At 44.8% G+C, this 12,306-nt stretch overlaps 1 protein-coding gene across 1 annotated transcript; it reads left to right on the forward strand.

Moving 5' to 3' along the window:
- The first annotated feature begins 7,280 nt into the window (after nucleotides 1–7,280).
- On the forward strand, nucleotides 7,281–7,811 carry LOC138368493 (ribosome-binding protein 1-like). The gene has a single exon (XM_069331014.1). The coding sequence runs from the start codon at nucleotides 7,281–7,283 to the stop codon at nucleotides 7,809–7,811; it is 531 nt and encodes a 176-aa protein (XP_069187115.1).
- The last annotated feature ends 4,495 nt before the right edge of the window (nucleotides 7,812–12,306 follow it).

Raw genomic sequence — 12,306 nt, forward strand, 5'->3', positions numbered from 1 at the left:
TAAATAAAGTCCATCTGTGGCTAACTGCCAACAAACTCACACTTAACATTGACAAAACTTTCTATATTCTGTTTGGCAATAAATCCTCTAATCAAATAAATCTCAAAATAAACAATACCCAAATTTGTAACAAATTAGATGGCAAATTCCTTGGCATTCTCATTGACCACAAGCTGAATTTCCGGGGACACATTCTAAACATATCAAAAAAAGTTTCAAAAACTGTGGGCATTCTTTCTAAGATCAGATATTATGTACCACGCCCTGCCCTGGTGACTCTCTATTACTCCCTTATCTATCCATATCTCAACTATGGTATTTGTGCTTGGGGCTCTACTACCCAAAATCACTTACGTCCTCTAATTACTCAACACAAAGCTGCTATTAGGACAATATCCAATTCTGGCCCCAGACATCACTCGGTACCCCAACTCAAATCTCTGAATATGTTAGACATTAAGTCACTGCACATTCTCTCATGTGTATTATACATATATAAAACGCTAAACTATAATGCCAATCCTGATCTCAAAAGCTTCATAGAAGGTTGTAACAGAACCCATGAGCACCACACCAGAAATAAATACAGTTTTGATATTCCTAGAGTACGACTTAATCAAACCAGAAATGCTCTACAAATCAAGGGGCCCAGAATGTGGAATGACCTTCCCAACCATGTTAAAGACTGTACCTCTCTCAACCAGTTTAAGTTAAAAACGAAGCTATACCTAATAAATTCCCTGTAACCTACCTTACCCTTCTATTGTCAACCCATGTATGTTTTTTGTTTTTTTGTTTTTCAAATCAACGCTGTTTGAATGTAATTTTCTGTAATAATTTGTAATTGTATTTGTGCTGCTTTTTCAACAATGTTCCCCCCTCTTTTACCTCTATTTTTATTTGTACTCAACGCATTTTTTTCTTTTTACCCATTAGTTTTAAGCTTTAGTCATTAGTGTTTTTTCCTGCCCGAAACGCTTTGCGTAATTAGTGGCTTTAGGCATTGTATGTACTAGCTCTATCTATAAAGCCAACAAACTTTGTAAAATCTCTTTATGTATGTACCTTTACCTAAATAAAAATTATTATAGCTGTATCCAACTCTGTATCCAACTGGTTTCATTCATCAATCCATCCATCAATCTATCCACCTATCCATCTATCCTTTCACCGGTCTATCTACCTATCTATCCATTTATCTTTCCATCCCATCTATCAACTGTCTTTGTGTCTCTTTCTCTGTTTCTATCTCTTTCTTTGTCTGTGTCTGTCTTTGTCTCTGTCCCTGTCTTGGTCTCTGTCTGTCTCTGGTTATCTATCTAATGTGTGGGTGGTCGCCAGTGAGAGGAGCTTAGTGGGTGAAATTACTATAAAGAAGAATAGTTACCCCCCTCTTCTGTTAATGGTCTGTGGCTTGAGGAACCTTTGAAGCTGTGCAAGAATCACCTGTTTTATGATAGTACGGGCAAATTATTGACAGCACGAAATGTCTCTTAATTTATCCGAGATCAGTGAATTATGGTACATATTACTATAATAAAAAAACATTGAAAACGTTAGTTTTGAAAATAGTTTGCTGTGTAGCATTTGGCAAAGCGAAAAATCGCCGTGGGGGTCTGAATGTAACCCTGACACAATGTTCGTTTTTTAATTATGGTGATGCTGACATGCCTATGTTAATCCCGTACCCGAGACGCTTCTTTCTGCTAATTTGGATGATGCTAGAGTTGGATCTCAGTTCCGGACTGACGGTACACCGCCTGGTGCTTACTGTCACGCTCCGAACAGCTAACTAGCCCCGCCGGCTCGCACGGGGTGCTCTTCATCGAGTGTCTAGCACCATGCATCTGGCCTCCGACCTTGAATAGACATTCTCTCGTATAGTATAGATAAAGATAAATGTATCTTACAATAAGAGAGTCTGTTTATTCGAAATCGGAGGCCACATGTCTCTGTGCCACTAGACATATCCAAATATGAAGGGGAACTGGTCTAAGGTATGGGACGGATATAGGCTGGTCGAGGGAGTCTAAAGTTAAAAGATTTAAAAAATATTAATTATTTACACATCCCCACCGATTCTCAAGGATCCAGTTCTGGTCAAATGTGAAATATTCATACAGATATCCAAAGATTATATCGCCATCAGTAAAATATTATGTATTTAATCATATAGATTCAATTTTTCTATTATGTATTAAATGCAATGCAGATTTCAGTCTTTCTGAATATGTTACGTCAGTAAGGTTTTCATTGCTACTTTTTTTTCAGAATTCACTTTTTACTTGCTAATGACACACGTATATACAACTCTGTTATTTAGATATAGACTGTTTTTGCAAGCATGTCAATATCCTCTGAGTTCTCAACATGTGTATTATGCAGATGCATCTTATTTCAAATCGGGTTTCAAAACATAAAATATTCATTTGAATATCACCAACCATAGGGGTTACTACTACTATTTGTGCTCAATGCCATGAATCAATCTAGGAGCTACAGTATATATTTGCATTATTTTTATTATATTTTCAGTGACAAGTCTTGCCTTGCCACAATTAAGGTAACTGGCTGCTTCTACTTGTCATCCATGTAATATGCTCTACAACATTATTTGTCAATATGTGCAGTTTAGATTTACCAATTTTCAATTGTCTACTTAAGCAAGTAAACAACTTTCCCGGAAAATTTTCTCTGGTAATTGTCCAGAGTATTATTAGATAACAAAGTCATAGATGGCTGATCTCGTCAGGGAGTTCATTACTCAGGGGGATGGTAAATAAGTATAATTTCTATGTAATTGATAAAATGCTTGCAATCTTTATCTCTGTCTCTCTCTCTCTCTCTCTCTTTCTCTCTCTCTCTCTCTCTCTCTCTCTCTCTCTCTCTCTCTCTCTCTCTCTCTCTCTCTCTCTCTCTCTCTCTCTCTTCTCTCTTCTCTCTTCTCTCTTCTCTCTCTCTCTCTCTCTCTCTCTCTCTCTCTCTTCTCTCTTCTCTCTTCTCTCTTCTCTCTTCTCTCTTCTCTCTCTCTCTCTCTCTCTCTCTCTCTCTCTCTCTCTCTCTCTCTCTCTCTCTCTCTCTCTCTCTCTCTCTCTCTCTCTCTCTCTCTCTCTCTCTCTCCCACTTTAGCTGGGACGTACCTTGGGACTCGCCTACAGCTCCTCAGGGACCTCCTGCAACGTTTCTCACTCCTGGATTTGCTTAATATTATCAGCTGCCTGAGAGGGCACACACATTACCAGCTGCCTGAGAGGGCACACATTACCAGCTGCCTGAGAGGGCACACATATTACCAGCTGTCTGAGAGGGCACACATATTATCAGCTGCCAGAGAGGGCACACATATTACCAGCTGCCTGAGAGGGCACACATATTACCAGCTGCCTGAGAGGGCACACATATTACCAGCTGCCTGAGAGGGCACACATATTACCAGCTGCCTGAGAGGGCACACATATTACCAGCTGCCTGAGAGGGCACACATATTACCAGCTGCCTGAGAGGGCACACATATTACCAGCTGCCTGAGAGGGCACACATTACCAGCTGCCTGACAGGGCACACATATTACCAGCTGCCTGAGAGGGCACACATATTACCAGCTGCCAGAGAGGGCACACACATTACCAGCTGCCTGACAGGGCACACATATTACCAGCTGCCTGAGAGGGCACATACATTACCAGCTGCCAGAGAGGGCACACATATTACCAGCTGCCAGAGAGGGCACACATATTACCAGCTGCCTGAGAGGGCACACATATTACCAGCTGCCTGAGAGGGCACACATATTACCAGCTGCCTGAGAGGGCACACATATTACCAGCTGCCTGAGAGGGCACACACATTACCAGCTGCCTGAGAGGGCACACATATTACCAGCTGCCTGAGAGGGCACACACATTACCAGCTGCCTGAGAGGGCACACATATTACCAGCTGCCTGACAGGGCACACATATTACCAGCTGCCTGAGAGGGCACACATATTACCAGCTGCCTGAGAGGGCACACATATTACCAGCTGCCAGAGAGGGCACACATATTACCAGCTGCCTGAGAGGGCACACATATTACCAGCTGCCTGAGAGGGCACACATTACCAGCTGCCTGAGAGGGCACACATATTACCAGCTGCCTGAGAGGGCACACATTACCAGCTGCCTGAGAGGGCACACATATTACCAGCTGCCTGAGAGGGCACACATTACCAGCTGCCTGAGAGGGCACACATATTACCAGCTGCCTGAGAGGGCACACACATTACCAGCTGCCTGAGAGGGCACACATACGACCACCTGCCTAACGTTGTAAATATTTCCAGCTGCCTTCGTGATAAACATTACGATCAGCTGCCTCAAGGAACAAATATTACCTGTTGGCTAAGAACCCAACTAGACCTATGATACTTAGCCTTATCGTTTTCGTATATGTTTTGATATTCCCGCCGAGGCTTGGTGCTGGATAGGACCACTTGCGTGGGTATGTCTTCTAATGTCACTTGAGCCCTATCAGTGGTTATCCTAATGCTTCTGCTCTTGTATTGTGGGTTGATGCTTCTTTTCCTCCCTACTATATTGGTTATCTTCGTGGCTCTAGTTATTGGGGAGTTACCGGTGTGCATGGGTGGCGTGCTTAGGACGTAGTACCGGTTCTCATCCGCGCTAAACACACGACGGAACTTCGAACGTTGCTACAACGTTCGAAACAAGTTTTAACATCTTCCTAGCAATTGTAACAACCAATATAGCACGATGAAGCAACGTTCTAATGCGTCATAATAACGTTAACACAAGATGTAACAACTTTATTACAAGTTGTAACAAGGGAATCATAGGGATCGTTACGTTGTGTGTTTGCAGGGCGCGAACAGTACAGTATTAAAAGAATGCAATGGACTTACCTGTAAGGCTATGCTATGTTGCACCTTTTTTGGACTTGCACATGCTAATTAGGCAATTCTGCAATTTGCCTAGTTACCACCTTCTTATTCTTCCCTGTTCTGAAGGAACTGGGAAGAATAAGAATATTCAGGAAAGTTTACTAGAATATTTAGAAACGTTTAATAGAATATTCAGAAACGTTAACAAGATTTTTCAAGAATGTTTAACACCATCTAATATAAGTGTTGGCAATATTTAAGCATAAAAGTTTGCAGGACAGACAGAGGATCATTTACTTGAATTTAACAAACATGAACAAGATTTAAATCGGAATGTTCACACAACTGAATTGAAACTTCATAAGAATTAATCGCGAACGTTAACGGAAAAAAATATTCGTGAACGTATACAAGAATTCGAACAAAAACCGTTTTCAAGAATTCAATAGGAATTTTGGCGACAAATACAGAGGGACATTTAATAGTAAATTGGGACATTTACGACAATTTAAGTGGAACGTTTAGAACAGTTAAATAGGACCGTTTTCGACAAGCAAACAGGAACGTTAACGACAATTAAAAAGGAAGATTTATGACAATCAAGCAGGAACGTTTACAACAATTTATAACAGGAAGGAAAAGGGGAATTATCAGGGGAAAACGCAAAGCCATTACGACAATATTGCACTTTGAAGGGGTCAGGATAAGGATTTGGGATGGGACGGGGGAAAGAAAGGGTGCCCCAACCACTTATGGATGGTTGGGGATTGAACGCCGACCTGCATGAAGGCAAGTCGGCGTTCGACAAATTAACGGGAACGTTTACAAACGCCAAATATGCACGTTTACGAGAATCTGTAATTCGAATCGTACAAAGGAAGAAAATATAGGTGTTGGTTCCTGAGCCTGGTAGTGGAGAGCCCGGCCCGCTCCCCTAGACGCCGCTTAACCTGATAATGCCCGCACTTAAGGTCACACTTGAGGGCAAACTTCCTCGGTAACTGCACGAATCTCGCGCCGTTACGGCCCCCCGGTCTCGGGGCCCCGTACTCCGCAGCTAAATGTGTAGGTAACGTCGTCAGGAGACCCAAAGACGCACTGTGGACGGCGAACCACCTGCAGGTTAGGTGAGACAATGTTTAGGGGGTGAATGGTGTAGGGGAGAGCGGGAGATGTGCAGGGAGGAAGGGAAAAAAGGGGGAAGGGGAGAGGTGCAGGGGAAGGCGAGATCGGGGGAAGACAAGGGGGGCAAGGGAAAAGCGGGGAACGGGTGGGGGCAAAGGGACAGAGAGAGGGGGGAGGGATATGGGGAAGGGGATAGAGAGCAGGGGAGGGGGTAGGGGGGATGGGGAGAGTGGGGAGGGGAAGGTGGAAAGGGGGGGAAGAGGGGGAGAGCAAATGTGCTGTTAAGTGGATGTTAATTGACTTGAGTTTGTTTGCTTGTTTACATGGAAGGGTGTTTATGATTAGCTGGATTTGTTAATGACGTTTGAATTAGTTTGGTGATGTAGAGTCTGGCCTCCTTGTCGGTGATCCTCCTTCCCGCTAGTGTACTTGTATATATATATTTTTTTTTTTTTTTTGAGATATATACAAGAGTTGTTACATTCTTGTAGCAGCCACTAGTACGCGTAGCGTTTCGGGCAAGTCCTTAATCCTATGGTCCCTGGAATACGATCCCCTGCCGCGAAGAATCGTTTTTTCATCCAAGTACACATTTTACTGTTGCGTTAAACAGAGGCTACAGTTAAGGAATTGCGCCCAGTAAATCCTCCCCAGCCAGGATACGAACCCATGACATAGCGCTCGCGGAACGCCAGGCGAGTAGTCTTACCACTACACCACGGAGACTTGCTACTGACACAATTGAGATTGAGATTGATATTGATACAACCACACAGTCAATTTATTAGTTAAACAAAAGTACAATATTGCTTATATCAAAATCTGTTTATATCTGTATGTATGAATATCAGTATGTATACATCTGCATGTATCGGTATGTATGTATCATATATACATCAAGTACGTCACTTACACCCAGTGTTTTGAAACTATTAAGATAATTTCCACCAATTGATGAGGACGGAGTTAATAAGGTGATGCCAGGTGATGGCTCCAGAGACGCCCTATAAATACCTTCCCTTCGGGCTAATGAGGCTGGTGAAGGGAAGAGACAATGCCTTGAACCCTTCTCAAGAGGGGGTTTAGGGAGGGGGGGGGGAGTGTGGGGGGAGGGAGGGCTTTTAATGACTGTATACCCGCACCATAATGGCTTGTTGACACTTACTCCTAACAAGCAGTGTTCCCATCGACGTCCTCTGAAGGACGCGCCAGTCTGCTATAGTGCTGGCCCAACACAAAGCTGCTTCAGGCAATACCTATGAGGAACCCAACACCATGAGGAACCTTCGAAGGGAAGGTGCTACTGTAAGGTGCCTTCGTGAGGAAGGTGCTACTGTAAGGAACCTTTGTAGGGAAGGTGCTACTGTAAGGAACCTTCGTGAGGAAGGTGCTACTGTAAGGAACCTTCGTAGGGAAGGTGCTACTGTAAGGAACCATCGTGAGGAAGGTGCTACTGTAAGGAACCTTCGTGAGGAAGGTGCTACTGTAAGGAACCATCGTGAGGAAGGTGCTACTGAAAGGAACCTTCGTGGGGAAGGTGCTACTGTAAGGAACCTTCGTGAGGAAGGTGCTACTGTAAGGAACCATCGAAGGGAAGGTGCTACTGTAAGGAACCTTCGTGAGGAAGGTGCTACTGTAAGGAACCTTCGTGAGGAAGGTGCTACTGTAAGGAACCATTGTGAGGAAGGTGCTACTGTAAGGAACCATCGTGAGGATGGTGCTACTGTAAGGAACCTTCGTGAGGAAGGTGCTACTGTAAGGAACTTCTGTGAGGAAGGTGCTACTATATGGAACTCGCCACTATAAGGAACTCACCACTGAGGAACGTACCACAAAAAGGAACCAACCGCTATGAGGATACCCAAAACCATGAGGAACCCCCCCCAACCACCAAAATGAGAGGTCCACCTCTCACAGCACCTTATCAAACCTCGCTTCGCAACTTCTTTTTAGTGGGGGGTAGGGATGGGGGAGTGCGAAAGGATGTGTGGGGGTAGGGGAGGAGTGCGGTAGGGGGAGTGGGGTAAGGGGAGAGTGGGGGTAGCGTAAGGGGGGGGGGGGGAACTCGGTAATTGTCAAATACCCCAGAGTTGCTTGGAGTGTTTGTGCAGTCAGACATTGCCCAGGTGTGAGGTGCGGTAATTACGGAAGGTGAGTGGCTGGAGAGGGCCGCAGGGACACGGAGGGAGCTGGAGGGGGCCGCAGGGACACGGAGGGAGCTGGAGGGGGCCGCAGGGACATGGAGGGGGCTGGAGGGACACGGAGTGGGCTGAGGGGGGGGGGGCTGAAGGGACACGGAGGGGGCTGGAGGAGACTGAAGGGACCCGGAGAGGGCTGGAGGGGCCGAAGGGACACGGAGGGAGCTGGAGGGGACTGAAGGGACACGGAGAGGAGCTGGAGGGGGCTGTAAGGGACACGGAGGGGAGGGGAAAGGGCTGGTAGGTAACAAGGGGAGGCAAGGGGGAGGAGTAAATAGGCCGTAACGAGGTTACCCTAAGTCTCCACAATGGATTACTCCCCGGTAACTAACCAGCTGTACAAACCAATTAAGGGGCCAGCCATTAGGGCGGATTATGTCATCTGCCGCAGTTGTTTCTCGCGTCATTACGGTATTTTGGTGTATTTTTAAGAGATAATCGTCTGTGGGATTTTAGGCGTTGCTGTGGGATCAAGGGGGACCGTGATCCCACCCAAGCCTTGTTAGGTTGTGGGCTCATTACTCGGGATCAACTCTAATCTTCAATGACTCCGGTTTAGCAATGTCTTGCAGCAATTATTTTTTGTTTTACAAAATAATAATTAGAAGGAGTTTATTTTCGACCAGTTATCTTACCTTGTAAAGGCATGAACTTCAAGTTAATATGATGTTCTTTATATTTCTTATTTTTTTTTGTATCTGAGAAGACAGTTAAGATTAAGTTGACCTGCTGATCCTATGTACAGTTTATGACAATATTCCCGAAACACTTAAAGCCAATATGTAGTAGAGACTCTTGTTGGACATTATTAGTGCATTGTTTGGTGAAAATTAACCTAACCTAACCTAACCAACTCTGTTATTATTCTTTACAGGGTTGCGTGCCAACTGGGACGAATGGTGGACCTACGATGGCATATCAGGTCTGTACCTTGATATATATATATATATATATATATATATATATATATATATATATATATATATATATATATATATATATATATATATATACCTGCTATGTAATCTACAGTACTGGACACAAATTTAACATATTATTTATGCTTATTTATTTAGTTATCTTAATCTTTGAATATTTACAACATTTAATACACGAGTGAGCAGCGGTGAAATTTTCCCTATTTTTAATGTATGAACTTAAACCTGAGGGGAACTGACAAGTTTTATATAGAAAATTATATATTTTGCAATCATCAAACGCGTAAATTGCTGGATTTATTTTTTCCAAGCAGGAGCACCTGCGTGAGTTTATTTTAAATAAAGTACAAATGTGGAATGTTTTTGTGAATGTCAGTGAGCAACCAAGCTGCATGTGGGAGTTATTTAGGGATCGTAGCCCTAGTGTGTAGAGGGGACTGGTGATGGGTTAGGGTGTAGAGAGGACGGGTGATGGGTTAGGGTGTAGAGAGGACTGGTGATGGGTTAGGGTGTAGAGAGGACTGGTGACGGGTTAGGGTGTGGAGAGAACTGGTGATGGGTTAGGGTGTAGAGAGGACTGGTGATGGGTTAGGGTGTAGAGAGGACTGGTGATGGGTTAGGGTGTAGAGAGGACTGGTGATGGGTTAGGGTGCAGAGAGGACTGGTGATGGGTTAGGGTGTAGAGAGGACTGGTGATGGGTTAGGGTGTAGAGAGGACTGATGATGGGTTAGGGTGTAGAGAGGACTGGTGATGGGTTAGGGTGTAGAGAGGACTGGTGATGGGTTAGGGTGTAGAGAGGACTGGTGATGGGTTAGGGTGTAGAGAGGACTGGTAATGGGTTAGGGTGTAGAGAGGACGGGTGATGGGTTAGGGTGTAGAGAGGACTGGTGATGGGTTAGGGTGTAAAGAGGACTGGTGATGGGTTAGGGTGTAGAGAGGACTGGTGATGGGTTAGGGTGTAGAGAGGACTGGTGATGGGTTAGGGTGTAGAGAGGACTGGTGATGGGTTAGGATGTAGACAGGACTGGTGATGGGTTAGGGTGTAGAGAGGACTGGTGATGGGTTAGGGTGTAAAGAGGACTGGTGATGGGTTAGGGTGTAGACAGGACTGGTGATGGGTTAGGGTGTAGAGAGAACTGGTGATGGGTTAGGATGTAGACAGGACTGGTGATGGGTTAGGGTGTAGAGAGGACTGGTGATGGGTTAGGGTGTAAAGAGGACTGGTGATGGGTTAGGGTGTAGACAGGACTGGTGATGGGTTAGGGTGTAGAGAGAACTGGTGATGGGTTAGGGTGTAGAGAGGACTGGTGATGGGTTAGGGTGTAGAGAGGACTGGTGATGGGTTAGGGTGTAGAGAGGACGGGTGATGGGTTAGGGTGTAGAGAGGACGGGTGATGGGTTAGGGTGTAGAGAGGACTGGTGATGGGTTAGGGTGTAGAGAGGACTGGTGATGGGTAAGGGTGTAGAGAGGACTGGTGATGGGTTAGGGTGTAGAGAGGACTGGTGATGGGTTAGGGTGTTGAGAGAATGGTAATGGGTTAGGGTGTAGAGAGGACTGGTGATGGGTTAGGGTGTAGAGAGAACTGGTGATGGGTTAGGGTGTAGAGAGGACTGGTGATGGGTTAGGGTGTAGAGAGGACTGGTGATGGGTTAGGGTGTAGAGAGGACGGGTGATGGGTTAGGGTGTAGAGAGGACGGGTGATGGGTTAGGGTGTAGAGAGGACTGGTGATGGGTTAGGGTGTAGAGAGGACTGGTGATGGGTAAGGGTGTAGAGAGGACTGGTGATGGGTTAGGGTGTAGAGAGGACTGGTGATGGGTTAGGGTGTTGAGAGAATGGTAATGGGTTAGGGTGTAGAGAGGACTCGTGATGGGTTAGGGTGTAGAGAGAACTGGTGATGGGTTAGGGTGTAGAGAGGACTGGTGATGGGTTAGGGTGTAGAGAGGACTGGTGATGGGTTAGGGTGTTGAGAGAATGGTAATGGGTTAGGGTGTAGAGAGGACTGGTGATGGGTTAGGGTGTAGAGAGAACTGGTGATGGGTTAGGGTGTAGAGAGGACTGGTGATGGGTTAGGGTGTATAGAGGACTGGTGATGGGTTAGGGTGTTGAGAGAATGGTAATGGGTTAGGGTGTAGAGAGGACTGGTGATGGGTTAGGGTGTAGAGAGAACTGGTGATGGGTTAGGGTGTAGAGAGAACTACACTCAAAAGTGCAGAGTGCAGAAGAAAATGCAGAATAGAACCAGTGAAGAGCAGGGGGGCCATGGGCACCATCAGAGAACACTGTGTAAACATCAGAGGTCCGCGGTTGTTCAACATACTCCCAGCGAACATAAGAAATATTGCCGGAACAACCGTCGACATCATCAAGAGAAAACCAGACTGTTTCCTAAAAAAAACTTGCCGGACCAACCGGGCTGTGGTGGGTATGTGGGCCTGCGGGCCGCTCCAGGCAACAGTCCTGGTGGACCAAACTCTCACAAGTCAAACCTGGCCTCAGGCCGGGCACGGGGAGTAGAAGAACTCCCAGAACCCCATCAAGCAGGTATTAAGCAGAGGGCTGGTGATGGTCCATATTTGTTTGCTATCATTGAAAAGTACCAAGTTCTATATAACTTTTCTTGAAAGTAGTATTATAAGTTTCAAAATAGTTAATATATAAACATGATTTTTTTGTTTAAATTTAACCAAAAAGTAGCAAAGTAATTCTTTTTACAAAAATAATGTGTGTATCTTTGTAAAATCTGATGACTGCGCGTGTTTCGGGAAATTTTCGACTAAATCGAATAACTAACGGGGGAATATCGAGTAAAACTGTGTTTTGACATTTTATTTTTTCAAGAGAAGTGGACCATCATAACTCCTCATAACAATATCACTTTTAATTATAAAACATTACTTTGTATATACCTACTCCACAATATTACCGCATTGTTTCGTTTACACTCTGGCTACTTAAAAACCTGAGAATTGCCCGATTTTGTTCAAATAAAGCTAAGAATATAGCTTTTTTATTTTGAAATTCCCAGCTTTCCGAGACGGGTTAGATTATTGACCTCCCCCTTATGGACGCATTCACTAGCACAGGTCTACCAGAAAGACATGTAAAGCGTACCAAGATAAACTAATACCAGTACACGCAATAGAGGCGAGAGACCAGGCCTTT

The sequence above is a fragment of the Procambarus clarkii genome, chromosome 25 (genome assembly GCF_040958095.1).
Source record: "Procambarus clarkii isolate CNS0578487 chromosome 25, FALCON_Pclarkii_2.0, whole genome shotgun sequence".
Classification (NCBI taxonomy): Eukaryota; Metazoa; Arthropoda; class Malacostraca; order Decapoda; family Cambaridae; genus Procambarus; species Procambarus clarkii.